Below are 20,072 nucleotides of genomic sequence, written 5' to 3'. Positions count from 1 at the left end.
ATTTTATTTCATCTTGCAAAATGTTTTTTCTAATATCTTCCCAACACCAGTTCAGATTTCGACATGGACTCCAACTGCACTCCTTCACGAATTTCTTGTTCGTGAAAAACTTTCAATTTTATAACAAAATTTTGGAAATGTATACTCCTTCATTTCGGGAAGAAATGATATCGCTACGTAGGGGTCTACAATTCGATTTGCTTTTCAGTGATCTCTAGAGAATCATACGTAACGAAAGGAGAGGAGGGTCTTTTTCAGAAAATATCATTTATGCGTAAAGGTCTGAGTACAGGAGCTGCCTCACCTGCTTGCCTTGCTTGCTTCTGATAAAAGAATAAAAAAGAAAAGGGCAGCCTTGTTCGAAATTGGCTCGGCCTTCTTTATTCTTCTATTTTTGTTATGTCAGAAATGAAGCAAGGAACAAGGTAAGCAGGCGAGGCAGCTTATGTACCCAGGCCTTTATTAATTTATTTTTAAGTTAAAACATTTTCTTTCCAAAAGTTGTTACTTCTTTCTTTTCAGCTTCTTGGTCCTTTTCTTTTCCGACTTTTTGTTCAAATTTCGAGGAGCGAGATTTGATTGTTTTCGTTCTATGCCAGATTTGGAACAGATAAGGGAATTTTTATAATACCAAAGAGTGCAGTCCGATTCTATTGTTAGCTCGATAATTGGGACTTCCTTTTTATTGCAGTGTCTGAACGACATTTCGAGCTAGGTACAATACCAATTGTTTAGAAGTCGTACTTGTATGATATACTTTACTTTGGTTGTGATTTCGAGTCTCCGACAACATCAAGCCTATTGTAAATAATAAACCTTATATAGCTTACAACATAATTAGATAAATAAAAGAAAATATAAAGGTGCGTAAATAAAAAACACAAACATCATCTTTATTGGATCGAAGGAATGGGTTCAAATGCTGCTGAAAAGATCGGATCTTTTACGGCTTCTTTTGCGTGGGTTAAAATGCTAATGAAAAGAGGACAAATGCTTGTTTTTTCGTAATATTTATAACTTTTCACATACAAATGAACTGTTTTGTAGGATCTAGGGGGGGGGGGGGGCAACTGCCCATCCCTAGCTATTCCTGACTACGCCCATGGATGTAATTCTTTCATATGTTCACCTGTCACTGTCAGTATTTTTTATTAGTATGTACCTTTTTTTAACTTGTAGAGTGTCTTCTTCATTTTGCCATCTCTACTCTCTACAGAGATCGTTTAATACACATTCCAGCTATGTGCGAGAGTTAAAGCCCAGCTAAATTGCAAAGCTTAGTTTATTAAACGATCAGTTGTTCGAATCACGTTCAGTGTTAAAGACGGGTTTGGTGCGCGAAATCAATCCGAACTAAAAAACAGATAAGGTCGCATCGACCAAAACAAAAAAAGAAATATTAAAATATACACACAAACATAGTTTATACTCTACTAATTATAATAAAAGAAATATTAAACAAATATATATGTACCTAGACCGCCGAGATACAAAAAACACCGTCAATTAAAACAATAAAACTCGATTGGTTAGAACCAGAATTTCACATCTTTCGTTTTTTTTTAATTTTTTGTTATATGTACGTGAATCCAGTTCGAAGCGTCTGTCTGTAGTAAACACAGTGCGATTCTATAAAAAGAAATATCTACGAATTTATTTGGACAAATAGCCATAACGAATACATAACCTGTGATGAGATTTTTAATTAACTGGCAGTTGGGGGCGACACCAACATTGTCGTCGTTGGTGTTGGTTTTGGCAATTGCAAATTTGGCAGCCGGAGATGGCTTAATTTCTCAAACAAATACAAATCCTCTTAATATGGGACAGGGGCAATTAATGAACTCCCCACCGCCTCCTTCCCAGCATACAGAATCAAATCCCAGTTTCACATTTACATCAACCAGTTCTCTACCACCGTCTATATCATCTTCGCAATCATCTGTCGATGCCACGGACATAATTGCCGAAAATGTTCTACAATTTGGCCTCAATATGGCACAACAATTAAACTTCATGGATCCCTCAGCTTCACGCAGTGAAATCTTTTCCCCACTTTCGCTAATGTCAGCTCTGTCTCTCTTAATGCTCGGAGCAAAGGGCAAAACTTATCATGAATTGAAAACAGTGCTTGGCCTTGATAATGTGCCAGAATTTACAACCAATCCCGGGAAATTTCATCAAATATTTTCATCAATGTTAGATGATATGCAACATTTTGATGTAAACACTGCTGGTGCCGCCGGTGTTACGAATATGAGAAAACATCCCAATTGGTTTTACACAACCATTAAGAAACTGATTGGAGGATCAGCTAGTACTCGTAAAAGCGAAGAAATTATTCACACAATTAATATTGCCAATGGGTTATTTGTTCAGGATGGTTATTCGTTAAATCCGGATTATAGGTAAGTTGCGAATAATACTGAGGAGACTGTTGTTTTTTATTATTTAAATATAAGAATTTAAAAAGTATTAAGATCAGTTTAAGTTATCTGGTGAGAGTTAAATCATTTTAAAATCTTGTGGTAAATATTAATAAATAAAACTTCGAGCCGAAACTTCGAACTAAAATGGGTTCGAATCTTCGGCTTTCCATTTTCACTTGTAAAAATCATCGGTCATTAAGTTCGACTCCAACGAGAAATATAGTAAAAACAAGTAAGCCTAGGCTATAGTCGGACGGAGCCGACCATGCAATACCCTACACCTTTACTTTTGGGAATTAGCTTTCCACAGATCAAAATTTCCAACATAATAATTGTTTCGCTTTATTGCAATTTTCATCAGGGGGGAAGATCAGTAGTTCTATTTTCATATGTAGTCTACTTTGCCGGTATATGCCCTCCAGGAAATAAAATATAGACCAAAAATATTTTTTTTTTGTATTTTTCATACAAAAGTAATGGTCCATTTCACCCGCTAAATAATATCAGATCATCATCCAAAATTATAGGCATCTTCCTCTACCTAACTCCCAACCTCGTGCAAAATTTTGTGATTATTGTGCTATAATTGCGACCTCTAGCGTGTTTATGATTACACTACAAACAAATAACAGGGTATATTAGGCTGTAACTCTGTTATCTTATCATGTACACCAATACAATTGACATCAATAGAAAGGTCAAGCGTTCCTCTTCCAAGTATAGCTTACTTGCCCGGAATATCTCTTCCAAGAATAAAGATATAAGCTGTATACTAAAAATTTTAACAATTTTCACACAAAAGTTTTGGTCCATTTAACCCTCTAAATATTATCTGATCGCCATCTCAAATTGCAAGCTACTTCTTCGTCATATACTCTTACCTTACTTAAAATTTCGAGGTGATCTGACTATTATTGCGACCTACAGAGCAGCTACAAAATCGGATAAAAATTAAGTTTTTGGTCCATTTCACCCGCTAAATATTTCACGATCATCACCAATTAAAATAGCGATCTATTCTGATGTGAAACCGACCTCCATACAAAATTTCGTGACGATCGGTCCATAATTGCGGCCTGTAGTTTGATTACAATTTATAATGGACAGACGGACACACGGACGGACACACATTTCAAAATCGCTTTATCTCGCCGAGATATGAAGATTGGTATACCACATTGGGAGTCTCCGACGAATATTTCGCGGTGTTACATGAATTTTTACCAAAACAAACTTATAATACCCTTTCCACATAGTGGTGTAGGGTATAATGATATTCGGCCTAATAGGCAAAATTTTTAAATAAATAAAAATCAGTTTGAAAAACACATGAAAAACGTGTTGTCACGGCGTGTTAGCGTTCAGAGCCAAAACTCATAACTACCAAATTTTTAAATAAATAAAAATCAGTTTGAGCCGGGCTGGGGTTTGAACCCACGTCTTTTAAAAACACATGAAAAAAGTGTTGTCACGGCGTGTTAGCGTTCAGAGCCAAAACTCATAACTACCAAAGACTGCGCTAAGCGTTTGTCATGGAAACTATACAAATGAATGGACAAATATCCATCTTTGAAAAACAATTTGCATTTGAAGGAATGAGAGAGAATGAATGGACAAATATCCATCTTTGAAAAACAATTTGCATATGAAGGAAGAAAATTTCGATGACAGTGAAGCCGCTCCACAGTCGATATGCCTGATGAGCCTCTACCAAAGGCGAAACATGTCAAGTAGTGGTGGTTGTGTGGGTACGAATCTTCGGCTTTCCTTTTTCACTTGCAAAAATCATCGTCTTAAACTCGACTACAACGAGAAATTAATTAAAAAACTTTCCTTTCCTGTTCACAATTTTTGGTGGGCCCACGGATACCTCAAATGTCTAAATTAGGTCCGGTACCTTTATATATGGACCACATCAAAGTGTGTAAGTTGATAATTATTGGTGGAGAAAAAAAATTTAGCCAAAATCTTCAAAATACCTAAAATCAAGAGGTACCGTTATATATAAAGATTATGCTTAAACATGGGCCTAAGTCGACAATTTTTGGTGGAGAAGTTTTGTGACCACTGGAACCTCAAGTGTCAAAAACAGGTAGTTCGGTAAAAAATAAATAAAATACTCAAAATACCGAAAATCGGGAGGTACCGCTACATCAAAACATGTACCTATGTCGACAATTTTTGGTGGAGAAATTTCGTGACTGCATGGAACCTCAAATGTTAAGTTACGGGAAAATATAGTAAAAAATGTGACTAAAACTCTCAAAATACCTAATACCAAATATGCGGCTCCACCAAAACATGGATCTACTTTGAAAATTTTTGGTAGAGAAGTTTTGTGACTACTGGGAACCTCAAATGTCAAATTACAGATAGTTCGTTCAACAAAATGTAGCTAAAACCCTCAAAATACCTATAATCAGAATCGGGAGGTATCGGTATATTCTGGCTATACCAAACATGGACCTATGTTGACAATTTTTGGTGGAGAAGTTTCGTGACTGCAGGGAACCTCAAATGTCAAATTACGGGTAGATCAGTCGAAAAATGTGTACCATTATATGAGGGCTATACTAAAATATCAACCTATGTCGACAATTTATGGTGGAGAAGTTTCGTGACTGTGGAGAACCTCAAATGTCAAATTACGGGGAGTTCAGAAAAAAATTAGATAAAACTTTCAAATACCTAAAATCGGGAGGTACCTTTATATGGGGTTATACCATATGAACTTGAGCCTATTCTAGGTATTAAAAGAAATATAACAAAATAAACAGTATACAAACACCTTGAATGCTTTAATATCAGGCCGTGTCCTCAAGAATAAATCTGAATATGGAAAAGCTCAAACAATCGCAGAAGGACTCCAGAATATTTAAGATGAGTTCAATCTGTTATTGTTTTTGTAGAAACGCAAATATGTTCGTTCGTGTATTTCATTCAGATATCTGGTTCCTCCATATCCAGATTCAAAAATTCTGTAACCTGGATTGGATGCGTCCATAAAGAATCTACATGCAGGCCATGTTTAGGGTATCGTGTCATCAAATCGGCCCAATATGAATTGATGCGGCTGCATCGTCCAGATCTTAACTTTTCCTTGGCAGCTGTCGTTATCCTCTTGCGATTGAGCTGGTCTCCGAGAACGGCATTCACACTGTACCTTTGTACTACCCGCGCAATGGCATTAGTGTGAAAGTTATTCAAGCCTGCCTGATAGGCTCGATGATCGAATGATTATTGCTTCTACCTTAGGACATCTCCTTCCACATCATCAAGATGTCTTCTTCTGACGTGCCTGAATGAGGGAAGCACGTCATCTAGATCGTGGCAGGGATGTTCACTGCGATAACACCCAAGCAGGTACCGCATCCACAACATCTAGTTGTATTGATTTACCGATAAAAATCTTCGTTATCTCATGAAGATGGTCCACTGGCGTCATGAGGAGGCATTCTAACTGGTTTGAATATTCGGCGTAGTGCTTATAGCTCATTTAGACTAGCCATAAATCCTCGACTGGATTTAATAAATCCAGTACAAATCTCATTGCATTTAGATATACATTTTCGAGGATTTAAATGGCAGTCAGCTGATTTTTGTTCATAGCACAATTACCAAGGTAGATGCATCAGCCCATCTGAACGAATGTGAAACGTCAATAGAATTTTTTGTAAATTGAATTTGTCTCAAAAAACATACGTCAAATTACAAATGTATTGTATAATACTGAAAATGTTAGCACATTATGCTACTAATGCTAACTAAAGAGCAAATAAATTATTTTTTTATCGCAGTTTGCCCATCTAAAATAAATAAAGGAATTATTTTATCGTTTAGACATCATAAATATTAGACTTGGTTGATTAAAATCAACTTTGTACATCAAAACAAATTTAATTTTTCCGCTTTGTTTACAAATTTTTACATTTTAAATTATTTTTAGTGTAGCAATTCACCGATGCATCTACCTTGTTTCTTGTGCCAGCTTGCAACTTTATGTATTTTCTAGCAACATGTTGCTAAAAACAGAGTTGTATACGAGGATTTATGCCAGATTTAAAACAAATCCACTCAATAGGAGGATTTTTTTTGTATGGGAAATCTGGTAGATTTTGGATGGATTTAGCAAATAAAACCTGATAATGTGCTAAATCCGTCTAATGAAGTCATATCTAAATGGGCTATAAGTCTTAGGGAGATGGCGTAAAGACTATTCTTGTAGAAAATTTTATATTCTATAAACCTTTCTTTAATCACTTTTACCATAACCTACAGTTTTCAAAACAAGTGTAAAATAATCGCCTAAGGTTAATTTCCTCTTAGGTGTCACGGTAATAAGTGTATTCCAGGTATTGTTTGACTCGTATCGTAAGAACGATACCTCAAAGGCGTTTATTGTCAAGAGCAGTCTTATTGAAAATTTTGTGACCTACATTTTTATACCCTCCACCATAGGATGGGGGTATATTAAGTTTGTTTTTCCGTTTGTAACGCATTGAAATACTCATTTGCGACCCTATAAAGTATATATATTCTTGATCAGGGTAAAATTCTGAGTCGATCTGTGCATGTCCGTCCGTCCGTCTGTGGTAATCACTCTAGCATCCACAAAAATGGAGATAGGACGCTGAAATTTTGGGAAAATGTGTCTTTTGTTTGCAGGCAGGTCATGTTCGATGATGGGTTACATCGGTCCACGTTTTGGTATAGCCCCCATATAACGGTACCCCCCGATTTACGGTATTTTGACGTTTTTAGCTACATTTTCTGACCGATTTAGCTATAATTGGGCATTTAGGGTTCTTAAGTGTCAATAAACTTATATAACAAAAGTTGTGGACATAGGTCCACGTTTTGGTATAGCCCCCATATAACGGTACCCCCCGATTTACGGTATTTTGAAGTTTTTAACTAAATTTTCAGACCGATTTAGCTATAATTTGACATTTACGGTTCTTAAGTGTCAATAAACTTATATAACAAAAGTTGTGGACATAGGTCCACGTTTTGGTATAGCCCCCATATAACGGTACCCCCCGATTTACGGTATTTTGAAGTTTTTAACTACATTTTCAGACCGATTTAGCTATAATTTGACATTTACGGTTCTTAAGTGTCAATAAACTTATATAACAAAACTTGTGGACATAGGTCCATGTTTTGGAATAGCCCCCATATAACGGTACCCCCCGATTTACGGTATTTTGACGTTTTTAACTACATTTTCAGACCGATGTAGGTATAATTTGACATTTAGGGTTCTTAAGTGTCAATAAACTTATGTAACAAAAGTTGTGGACATAGGTCCACGTTTTGGTATAGCGCCCATATAACGGTACCCCCCGGTTTACGGTATTTTGACGTTTTTAGCTACATTTTCAGACCGATGTAGCTATAATTTGACATTTAGGGTTCTTAAGTGTTAATAAACTTATATAAGAAAACTTATGGGCATAGGTCCACATTTTGGTATAGACCCCATATGACGGTACCCTCCGATTTACGGTATTTTGACGTTTTTAACTACATTTTCAGACCGATGTAGGTATAATTTGACATGTAGGGTTCTGAAGTGTCAATAAACTTATGTAACAAAAGTTGTGGACATAGGTCAACGTTTTGGTATAGCGCCCATATAACGGTACCCCCCGGTTTACGATATTTTGACGTTTTTAGCTACATTTTCAGACCGATTTAGCTATAGTTTGACATTTAGGGTTCTTAAGTGTCAATAAACTTATATAAGAAAACTTGTGGGCATAGGTCCACATTTTGGTATAGACCCCATATGACGGTACCCTCCGATTTACGGTATTTTGACGTTTTTAGCTACATTTTCAGACCGATTTAGCTATCATTTGACATATAGGGCCCTTAAATGTCAATAAACTTATATAACAAAAGTTGTTAACATAGGTCCACGTTTTGGTATAGCCCCCATATAACGGTACCCCCGATTTACGGTATTTTAACGTTTTTAGCTACATTTTCAGACCGATTTATCTATAAAATGACATTTAGGGTTCTTAAGTGTCAATAAACTTATATAACGAAACAAGTGGACATAGGTCCATGTTTTGGAATAGCCCCCATATAACTTTACCGCCCGATTTCAGGTATTTTGACGTTTTAAGTCACATTTCTAGACCGAATTAGCTATAATTTGATATTTAGAATACTTAGTGACCAAAAAACTTATATTCGAAAAAATTATGAACATAGGTACATGTTTTAGTATAGCGCCATATTACGGTACCTCCCGATTTTCGGTATTTTGAGATTTTTACCTACAAGTTTTAACCAAATTATCTGTAATTTGAACATTTGACATTTGAAATTCTTAGTGGTCACCATCTCTACCAAAAATTGTCAATAAAGGTCGATGTATTGATAAAGCTCCCATATAAAAGTACCTCCCGATTTTCAGTAAATTGATGATTTTAACTACAATATTAACCGAACTAGCAGTAATTTGACATTTGAAGTTCTTAGTGGTCACAACACCTCTCCATAAAAAATTGTCAACATATGTCCATGTTCGGATATAGCTCCCATATAACGGTACCTCCCAATTTTCAGTAATTGGCAATTTTAGCTAAAATTTTTAACCGAACTAACTGTAATTTGAAATTTGAAGGTTGTAGTGGTCACCACACATCTGCATCAACAATTTTCAACATAGCCCCAATATAACGACACTTCCCGATTTTCGGTACTTTGAAGATTTTACTTAAAATGTTTAACCGAACGTAGGTCCATGTTTTGGTATAGCCCCAAAACAAACCTCCCGATTTTCCGTATCTTAGCTTTATTTTTTGGACGAACTTTCTGTAATTTGAAATTTAAAAGCCAACAAAAATTGTTCATTTAAGTTCATATTTTCGTATAGCCCACATACCTCCGAACTAGCTGTTAATGACATTTGAAGTTCCCACGTTATGGACCGATTTTCGGTATTTTGAGGATTCTAGCTACAATTTTTAACGGAATTAGGAGTTATTTGACATTAAAGGCTCCCATCAAAAACTGTCAACATAGGTCCATGTTTTATTAAAACCCCTATATAACGCTACCTCCCAATTTCTAGCCAACCAAAAATTGTCAACATACATAGTTAGATATAGGCACCATAAAAAGGGGCCTACCGAATGAAACATTTTATGTACATTATCTGACATTTTAACGTACCCACTTAAAGTTGGGGACAGGAATGAAAACTAATTATTCCATTTTAGTTCAGAATATTTTATGGTGGAGGGTATGAAAAGTTCGGCCCGGCCGAACTTAACGCTTTTTTACTTGTTCTCGTTAGGCCTTTCTTGATAGAAAGAACATTTTTTGAAATAAGTGTAAAAATATGGCGCCATGCAATCTACCGCACAGGTGACAAAAAATTGTTTGCATTTTCTATATTACGTGACACATAGCTCGGGAACCGTAGCTCCGATGTCAATCATATAAGCACCGATTTCGTACAAAATTTTATAATCTTCAACTTTTTTTTAGCATACTTCTGAAAAATCTTCCTGTTTTCGGGATATGATTAAAAAATCTAAAAACAGTCCCAAAACCTTTGACCCTGAATAACTTTTTTTGCACAAATGGGATCGATGTGGACTTTTAGGATGTTGCTTCTAATGGCTAAATCTAGCTTTCCACCTTATTTCCCCCTTATACGAATGTCTATTTTGACTGGGCTATAGGTATTAAAAGAAATATAACAAAATACACAGTATACAAACACCTTGAATGCTTTGAATATCAGGCCGTGTCTTCTAGAAAATATCTGAAGATGGAAAAGCTCAAACAGTCGCAGAAGGACTGCAGAATGTTTAAGATGAGTTGAATCTGTTATTGTTTTTGTAGAAACGCAAATATGTTCGTTCTAGTATTTATTCAGTTATCTGGTTCTTCCTCCGTATCCAGATTCAAAAATTCTGCAACCTGGATTGAATGCGTCCATAAAGAATCAGGGGACAGGTAGCATGTCGTGCGGTCCCAATCTACATACAGGGCATGTGTAGGGTATCGTGTCATCAAATCGGGTCCAATATGAATTGAAGCGGCTGCATCGTTCGGATCTTAAGGCCTGGGTACATAAGCTGCCTCGTCTGATTTCCTTGTTTTCCTTCTTCATTTCTGACATAATAAAAATAAAAGAATAATGAAGGCCGAGCAAATTTCGAACCAGGTTGCCCTCTTCTTTTTATTCTTTTATCAGAAGCAAACATGGTAAGCAGGGGTGGCGGCTTATGTACCCAGGCCTTAAACTGGGCTAAAACCACTCGTGTTTGCCTTGACAGCTGGCGTTAGTTATCCTCTTGCGATTGAGCTGGTCTCCGAGAACGGCAATCACACAGTACCTTTGTACTGCCTCCGCAACGGCGTTAGTGTGAATGCTATTCAAGCCTGCCTGATAGACTCGTTGATCGAAATGTCCTCGCTTCTACCTTAGGACATCTTCTTCCAGATCATCAAGATCTCTTCTTCTGACGTGCCTCATTAAGGAAAGCATGTAATCTAGATTGTGGCAGGGATACTCACTGCGATAGCACCCAAGCAGGTACCGCATCTACAACATCTTGTTGTGTTGATGCACCGATAAAAATCTTCGTTTTCTCATGAAGTTTCTGACTGGTTTAAATATTCTGCGTAGCGCTAACATTCACAGACCACACGAGGCTTCTTTGTCAGCAAGTACTGTCGGCCAGCGACTTGAGAAACTTGTTTCTACTTCTGATCTTGTCGCTAATATCTCTGACTTGCGTCTTCGACTTCAACATGCTGTTGAACATTAAATTCAATATCTTGGGGTAGTTAGTGTTCCGGAAAAGGACACCTTCGACCATTATGTTCAAGGGCCTCACTTCAGCCGTCCAGGTGGTGAGGAGTGTGGCAGTGGATTTATTAGCGGATATTTTTATATCCGTCAGATGTAAGACATCACATATGTAGAAATCACATATGTCAAAGACCCCGACTTGAAAAATTCCATGTTTCACTATACGGATCTTAGACTTTTATTTCTGATTTCTGGCGCCCAACGTTTCAAACACGACTGGACGCAAGGTTAACGTTGTCGAAGGTCTTCGATAGGTCAAGAGCCACCACAACTGTTAGATCGCACGACCTTCTCTCGTTCAATGTCATGGTCAATACGACACTCTCGACTGATATGTGTACATATGTTGTGTAATGCATTTTCCGGAATCCATGCTGATGTTGGGCAACTGGCAAACTGCTTCTCAACATGGCACATTGGTCGCAAATGTGAATTCTTTGGCCAAAAATCAATTTTTTGACATTCTTCTTTTGAGTTTTTTTCTTCGCAATATTGAAGTAAACACTCCAAAACAACAAAAACAATGATTGTTTATTCCAAATTTGCATTTACCGTTAGACGAGAAGAAGTCAAAGTAGAGATTTGTTTACTGTGTTTTTAATCGAGTTGAGTGCGCAGTATTTTGTGATAATTTAAGGGTTATAAAATCGCAATAAGTAAAAGTGTAAAGGTAAAACTCAAAACTCACTATGGAGAAGAAAGAAGAATGTAAATAGAATCATTTTCCAAAATGAACAGAATAAAAATTCGGTCTAAGAACAAAGCTATCAGCAAATTTCTGGAACACTGTTAAATTCTTACATTTTTTTCAACGGTAAAATTGCGAGTTTGTCTTCGGACGGCTCACAGCACAGACATAAATTTCTATTGAATTCACGCCTACGGGCTTAAAAAATTGACAAAATGGCGGTGTTAAGTTCTCGCTTGGCATCCCACGTGTTTTAATTATCAAGGATTTATTCCTAAATATACGATTTCTTCGCAGAAGAAGACTTCGTAGCTTCCAAGTGCTATAAAGCCGACTTTTACAAAATTCACTTAACTATTATATAAAACAACGAGAGTTCGTAAAGAAATAAAATCCGATCGGATTAACAAATAAAAGTAGACAAGGTCTACATAATTGGTGATGGCTTTAAACTCCCGCACAACTAGGGAGTAGGCCAAGGAGAATTATCTCTTAATTTAATTCCGAAAAAAAAAAACGGTAAAATTGTTATGGACCGAAATAATTTTGATCGCTAGTGTTCGATGTTAGAAAAAAATCAAAAATACTTTGATGTATATACTTTAATAAAAAAATCATTTCAAGGTGCGATTCGTTGCGATAAATGATGCACAATTTTTTCAGGCTACATCAAATTCCGAAATTTTTCATATTCGGCTGGTACAAAATTAATTCTAAGAAACACAATTTTGAACCGATTTTCCTGAAAACTTGGTATTTTTATTTTGAGTGTCCAGAGAATATTTCAACCAAAAATTTTCGACATAGGCCCACGGTCCAATTTAATGTAATTTGACAATTTTAGCAATATTTTTAAGCCGATTTAGCTGTAATTTTGCATTTTGATTTCTTAAAAGATTTGAACCCTTCGCACCTTCTTCTTCTTCTTCTTCTTTTATTTGCCCATCCGTTGTTCGGATATAAGCGATCATACATTAAATCGTTTTACAATAATTATATTACATTTCAGAATATATAAATATTTTCTTATATATATTTTTGTTGTTTATATTGTCGGCAGTTCTCTATTTTTGGCCGCCCTAAACAAGTTCCTTTCGTCATCGTAGCCAGTCCAATCTTGAATATTTTTAAGCCAGGAGAGTTCTCTTCTTCCTCTACTGGGTCTTCCTTCAATTTTCCCTTTGAGAATTGTTTGGATAAGTCGGTATTTATCATTTCTCATTATGTGGCCGAAATATGAGATTTTCCTATTTTTTATCGTTTTAATCAATTGTCGATCCACGTTCATTCTTCTTAAAACTTCATTGTTAGTTACTCGATCGGTCCAGGGTATTTTTAAGATTCTTCTATAGATCCATAGTTCAAATGCCTCTATTTTTTTCATCTTTGGCTTTAATTTTCCATGTCTCGGCTGCATATAGTAGTACAGACCATACGTAACATTTCACAAATCTAACTTTTGTTTGAAGCCCGATATCATGACTTGTTAGTAATTTATTGTATTTATAAAATGCTCCTCTGGCCATCTCTATTCGACATCGAATTTCATGTGATATGTCCCATTTGTCATTTATCAATACTCCTAAATATTTGAAGGTAGTTACTTTTTCAATTTCTGTGTTATGGATTGTCAGCGATGTGTTATTATATGTGTTCTTTCTACTGATAATCATGTATTTTGTTTTTGTGATGTTAATTTTAAGCCCATATAATTCGCTTACCGTTGTAAGTTTGTCTATTGCTTTTTGTAGGCCATTATTATAAATATAGGTCAAAAATTATAAATATAGGTCAAAGTTTTAGTTTATGCCCCATACAATGGGATCACCCTGTTTAATATATTTGAACGTTTTTTTTTGGAAATTCAGGGTGAAAATAATTCTGAATTAATATTTTGTGACAGTAATTATAAATAAAACTAATTATAATAAAAAGGAGCGTACAAATAGTTTTTTCCAGAATAATTGGATTTTGGACCAGTGTGCATGGTAGGGAGGGAGTAGTGCCAGAAAATTTTTTTTCAATGTGAAAAATATTAGTTTTATAAATTCCAATAATTTATAGACATTTCCTTGTTTTGTTTACATGTACCGGTGACAGTAATGTTACAAACAAAAACAAATTCATTTGTGGTTGTTGTTGAGTTGTATTTGTTGTAGTATTTACTTTACCTTATATTTGTTCACCATGGGTGTATGTTGTAATAGAAGACGCAGAAGCGAAGACGGGATGTAAAAACGTTTGTTTTTGCTTTTGTGGTGTGTATGCGGCCAAACGCATGTGTTTCGTGCTTTGTTGTTGTTGCTGCCAATTTTTCCAACAAGCAGTTATTTTTTTCTGTAACTCACACTTAACCAACCTAGCAAGCGAAAGGGGAAAGAAAAAAATAGTATGAATTATTTTCTCCTAGTAGAGTAGAATCTAGCACCATTTTTGCTGACATCAGATAGGCTGATATGCAGATTTTGACAATTTCTTTAGCCTTTTTCGTTTCCGAATTTTTTTAAATTTTTGATAATTCGAGTATTTGGATGATTATTGTTTACATCCCGAACAAATTTCCAAAGCTATTCTCAAAAACGAAATGAGAAATTGTTATCAATAGTCAGTTCGACGCTACCATATGTACATAGGTAGCGTCGAACTGACACATACATAGAACAATTCATTATTTCAATGACTTATCAAGTGATCTCACATTATTTGGAATTCTTTTATTTGATTTTGAATAAAAGAACTAAACAAAAACATTTAATATTTGTATAATTATATTTTGTATAATAGTTTTATTTAGAGTACGCTGACATGATCAACAAGTGCCAGAAACAATAATAATTTACTTCCGTTTAATTTTTTTTATTGTTGAATCACTTGTGTTGGGAAAAACACGTAATTGTGACTAAGACTTAACTCGTTGTACCGCGCCATATCGCAAAATTTTCATACTGGGAATTTCCGAGGAAATGAATGGAGGAATTGGATGATTGAAATTTTGGAAATCCCCAAAAAAGTCAATAGAGAAAAGATGTCAAATGCTTTGACAATTGAACGAGTAGCTTATAGTACGTTTATTTATAGCTAGATTTAGTAAATCCTAATGGATTTCAAATGTCAATTCCACGTTAAATAAATCAGCATAAAGAAAAAACTACAAAAACCCAAATAGAGAAACAGATAACAAGATAAAACCTCTAAATCAAAACTCATTCAGCTCACAGTCCCACGGCGGCGAATTTTCAATACCGGATTGGCCCGGAACTACATAAGTATGCATTTGTATCGTTTTTCTATATTGGGAGCGGCATATCCCGGAATGCATGCTCCGGATTCGTTTGGTCCGTGCCGGGACGGAGGATGTGTTCAGTTTGTCACATACGGATCCAGTGGGTGCAGGGGTTGCTCCATGTGAGGGACTATTTTCCTGCATGCTGCGTGAACATAGCCCCCAATGAGTTGTCGTCATTAGAATACGACACTGCCCCGCTGTCCCCACAGAAGCAGCCGAATTTAATACCAGCCGCTGCAGTTCCAATCCCTGAAAATGCATCCTTTTTGTAATTTAATTTCAATGGAGATAGTACACAGGAAATAGTACATTTTTGAGTCGGAAGTCTATCAAGGACGCGCCAGTGCAAGAAACCAAGCTCAAGAACTACTGCATCTTAGAGCGTTGTGATGGTTACAACGTACTAAGGAAGAATCGCACCACAAGTGGTTGTGGGGGATTAGCTTTACCATTGCATCGGCCTATTCAATACAGACCTGGCTCTAATGATTTGTACATGGAATGTATGTGGGTAGCAGTCAGATGTGGAACTGCTGATGTAGAGACGTCAGACGTCTGCCCAACCCTTCTGATGTTCAGGTAGAAGCGAGGACATTCCCAGACATCATCACTGCTCCAGCCGCTCGCTATATACCTGCCAACGACCAAATTTCCCAGTAGAGCCGGCGGGATTAGGAAATAAGTGTAATGAGCTATGTCGAGCCAATCCCAGTGACACCAGAGTCAAGTCAGGGAGCTAAAACTGAAAGTAAACAGGAATAAGTAATTTGTGGGTAACGGATAAGGAACTCTAGAACCCTGCATAGAAGGAAAATAGGACCTCAGTCACGTTTGGTGACGTTACGCTTACTGATCCTTAGAGGTGAACAAGTAATTTTAATCGACACTTTGTCGAATACCGCGGGAGTCACATTGCGAAGAGAAATATACTGCATCGTATTAGATATCTTCCTGCCGATGAGGAACCAACACAATTTACAATGGATGTTGTTGCGAATATCACCAGGAACGCTAAATCATCCTAAGACTTCGGCACTGATGGAATCTCCATTGTAATGCAGAAACAGCTTGATAATCCGAGAGTTCAGTATATCACCAACGTTCTCAACCAGTCTCTAGCCGCCCACATCGTTCTCGCTACTGAAGTCAGTCGAAGAAGCCTACGAAGGCGAATCGTACAGATCGATTTCGTCACCCCTAGTAAAGACTCTTGCGGCTTTACCGCAACCCTGCGTCAGAAATAGTTATTCAGTTGCCGATCTTTAGCTCATGGGTTGCCATCTCCACACATATTAGTCGAGGACTCCGCCAAAGCAAGCCGTGCGATGGGACAGTGTTGGTGGCGCCCGACTTATCAAAGCCCTTGATACTGCTAAGTACTCCACGTTTGTTTGAGGACATTGAGCAGAAAACCATCTCTCAATTTTATGTGTGGACGCGAGTCGTTCGGAACTCTAGGACAATGAGTTAATTTCCAGTAGAGTAAACCAGAGAGTTCCATAGGGTGGAGTGGTCTCTGAAACTGTTTAACCTCTACCTCTCCTGTATTCCGGCATCATGCGGATGATTGTACGATCGATATTGGCGTAAGGTACCTTCCCTGATACTATTTTTGAAAGGCTGAACGCCGCCTTCCATGCGAGGAATATTCAGATATCCGCCACAAATCTACGGGCACTCTGTTCAACACATGGACAGCATAGGTGAGCACTGAGTGTAATGTCAAGGTCGATGGTACATAACAGAATTCCGACCACAAACTAGCCAAAGATACTGCGGGTCACATTTCTCATCATGTTTACGTCGTCCACACATGACACAGCTATCTGCGACAAGCTGAGATATAGGAACAAGGTCTCCAAATCCCTAGTCGGCATTACTTGGGGTACAAATAATGAAACCTTGCTGACCACATGCGGCGCCAGTGTGGGAAAAAATAGAGTAAAAAATAACAATATTGTTGCTAGAAAAGTGTTACAAAAATAGCAAAAGTTGCATCCAAACTTATGACAGAGAAAAAAATGTCATTCTCTTATTTTCTACTTGACAAGTTTGGCAGATCTAACATCGTGATTGCTGGCATCCGATTTGCAGATACATTTCAGCTAGAATTTTTACAAAAATTTTCACTTTTGGAACAAATTTCAGTTAATATCAATATTTGACGAATGGTTCTTTCGCAAGTATTGCTATTAAAAAATAACAATTTAATTTTGCCACGCGAATAAAAATCGTTTGAACTTGTTTTTATTTAATTTTAAAATATAGCGTTGCATCAGAGGTTTTTTGTTGGAGCAATTCACCGATGCATCTAACTTTATTATTGCATAATGTCAACAACAATAAAAAATATAAACCCTGATTTTGACAGTTACCTTTGACCTACCGGTATTTATTCTACCATGGAGAACATCTTCCATCTTTCGCAGCTGAAGAGCGTCAACTGCCACGACAGATTAGTTTTTGGTTCAACTACGCTCGGGATGGCGCAGCCGTCTGAACTCCTATAGGGAAAGGATTGATGATACAGGCCCGCAGCCACATTCCTAGAACTGAGATAAAACCAGAGCCAGCAGAAATACGAATTTACAAACATTTATGTATCTCGACCTTTTTTATTCTTTTACCAAAAATGCCAAGCCAAGAACTCGAAGCAAGAAAAATCTGTTGAGTTTCGGCCTTTAAACGGCTGATGCCGAAACACAACCAAAGTTGGGCGCCATTTCTTATAAAAGAATAAAGAAACGTTCGATCTATGTTGTCCTTGCTCTCTTATTCTGTTATGGATGTGTTTTTGGCTTGAGATTGTGTTGTCAGATGTTGTCCATATGATTTTCTTGACTTAAGCGGCCTGAACCAGTCGTTCGGAGAAGCAAGCAAGTTCCTCTAATTTCACTGACAAACTGTCGTTGTCGAAGTCTAGGATAATAAAAAGTCATCCTCTCTTTAAAAATATGTTGTTTCGAAAAGAAACTGGTTTAAGCCGTATGATCTTTTTACCCCCTTACGAATTAGGCAATAAGGAATTATCTATCCATTTTCGACAGTTATCATTTATTATTCTTTCTCTCTTTTCCTTTCAGACAAATCGTGGGCTCCATTTATGCTTCACATCTTGCACAACTGGATTATAAAACAAAACTACAAGAGGCTATTAGGTACATCAATCAATGGTCAAATGACAATACCAATGGAAAAATACCTGAATTGATTTCGGGAGATATATCCTCAACAACGAATATTATTTTGGCCAGTACACTATACTTCAGAGGATTTTGGGAGACGCCATTCTTTCAACGTTCTACAAGGGAGGAAAATTTCTATCAAGATGGTCCAAATGCAAGACCCATTCGTATCAAACTAATGGCGACTGGAGGCATCTTTCCATTTTATGATGCCAAGGAATACGATTGTCGTATTATTGGTTTGCCGTATAAAGGAAATGAGACGACGATGTATATTATTCAACCGAATGACTCGACACGTCTTAAACTGCGTGGTTTAATGAGCGTTTTAGATGCCCGTAAAATTAACCAAATGATCGATAATATGGCGATGAAGACAACGGTTATGGTATTTCCGAAAATGCATTTTACCCGTACGATGACATTGAATGATATTTTACCTGCCATGGGAGTACATGATGTATTTCATCCGGGATTAAGTGATTTATCACTAATTGGTGGTAGAAATTCAGCTGCAGCAGCAACACCTTTGCCAGTTGTCGTGAACAATGCTAGAAGACCATTATTTTCCTCAGTGGCAACACCTGTTGTTCAGCCACAAACTACACGTAAAGGCCTATCAGCTTTAAAACCAGCGTTTTTTGATAGGTACAATGAAAGTCCTTTAATATTTTCAAGTCGTTTCGGTGAGATTGAAGAAACAGAAAGTACAACAACAACCACAGAAAAGCCTGATATGGAAAATAATGAAGAAACCACCACTGAAGCGAATGCAAGAGATAAACGACAAGTTTCCAATTTGCCACAAGATTTAAATCTACAAGCTTTGTCAAATCTTGAATCAGCTCGTTTTTACAACAATGGTTATCAATCGGATCTCTTTGTCAATGAAATAATACACAAAGTTGATTTTGCTGTTGACGAACAAGGCACCGAGGCAGCTGCCGCTACTGTTGCATACTTATATCGTTCCGGTACAGATGTGGTGTTCCGTGGTGATACTCCATTCCTTATATTGATACGAAATGATCACACTAAATTGCCGCTATTCTTTGGTGTTATTAATAAACCGGAATTATAGAGACTTAAGGATTGGTGGTCCCGTATTTGAATATAATATTGTCTAGACTGTAAGAATAATCATGTTGTGGATTGTTCATTTATCTTATTTTTTTTTGTTCTTAGCTGTTAATAATTATAACTGTAATTGTGTAAATTCCTAGCATGTACCAGTCAGCCATATACGAACTTTTTTTGAAAAAGTTTACGAACAAATAAAGAAGACTTTAATTTTTGTGGAAGTGACAACTTTTATTAAATCGTGGTTAGAATGATGTAAAGGATTGATATGTACAGAGATGTTGTGAATTGTCATCCCTTACAAGACACTGAACTAAATAGAATGACTGTTCCAGAACTACAGGTTAGGTTAGGTTAGGTTAGGTTGAAAAGAGGGGCGAATATAAGAATCGCCACATGCCCGTATGGGGCATACACTTAAGCCAGTATAGGTCTGTTGTGCGCTCTAATTTCGGAAGCCTAAGGGGAATAAATTTTTTATTGCTTAATTTATTGAAAAGAAAATAAATTTATCAGTTAAGAAATTCTGTGCCATTGACATAATCTCTTAAGTTTTTGA

At 36.7% G+C, this 20,072-nt stretch overlaps 1 protein-coding gene across 1 annotated transcript; it reads left to right on the top strand.

Moving 5' to 3' along the window:
- Window positions 1-1,184: 1,184 nt before the first annotated feature.
- Spn28Dc (Serpin 28Dc) lies at window positions 1,185-19,734 on the top strand. The gene is made up of 2 exons (XM_073969547.1): window positions 1,185-2,408; window positions 18,332-19,734. Exons 1-2 carry the CDS (start codon window positions 1,693-1,695, stop codon window positions 19,512-19,514), a joined length of 1,899 nt encoding a protein of 632 aa, XP_073825648.1. The 5' UTR covers window positions 1,185-1,692; the 3' UTR covers window positions 19,515-19,734.
- The last annotated feature ends 338 nt before the right edge of the window (window positions 19,735-20,072 follow it).

The sequence above is a fragment of the Musca autumnalis genome, unplaced genomic scaffold, assembly GCF_047663935.1.
Source record: "Musca autumnalis isolate F117 unplaced genomic scaffold, ASM4766393v1 scaffold_2, whole genome shotgun sequence".
NCBI lineage: Eukaryota > Metazoa > Arthropoda > Insecta > Diptera > Muscidae > Musca > Musca autumnalis.
Note: the sequence above shows the minus strand (reverse complement) of the source record. Positions and strands in the feature narration are given on the sequence as shown.

Coding starts and splice junctions, on each gene's coding strand:
- Spn28Dc (XM_073969547.1), top strand. CDS start 1,693: ATGAGATTTTTAATTAACTGGCAGTTGGGGGCGACACCAACATTGTCG. Junction 2,409..18,331: donor TCGTTAAATCCGGATTATAG/GTAAGTTGCGAA, acceptor TTTTCCTTTCAG/ACAAATCGTGGGCTCCATTT.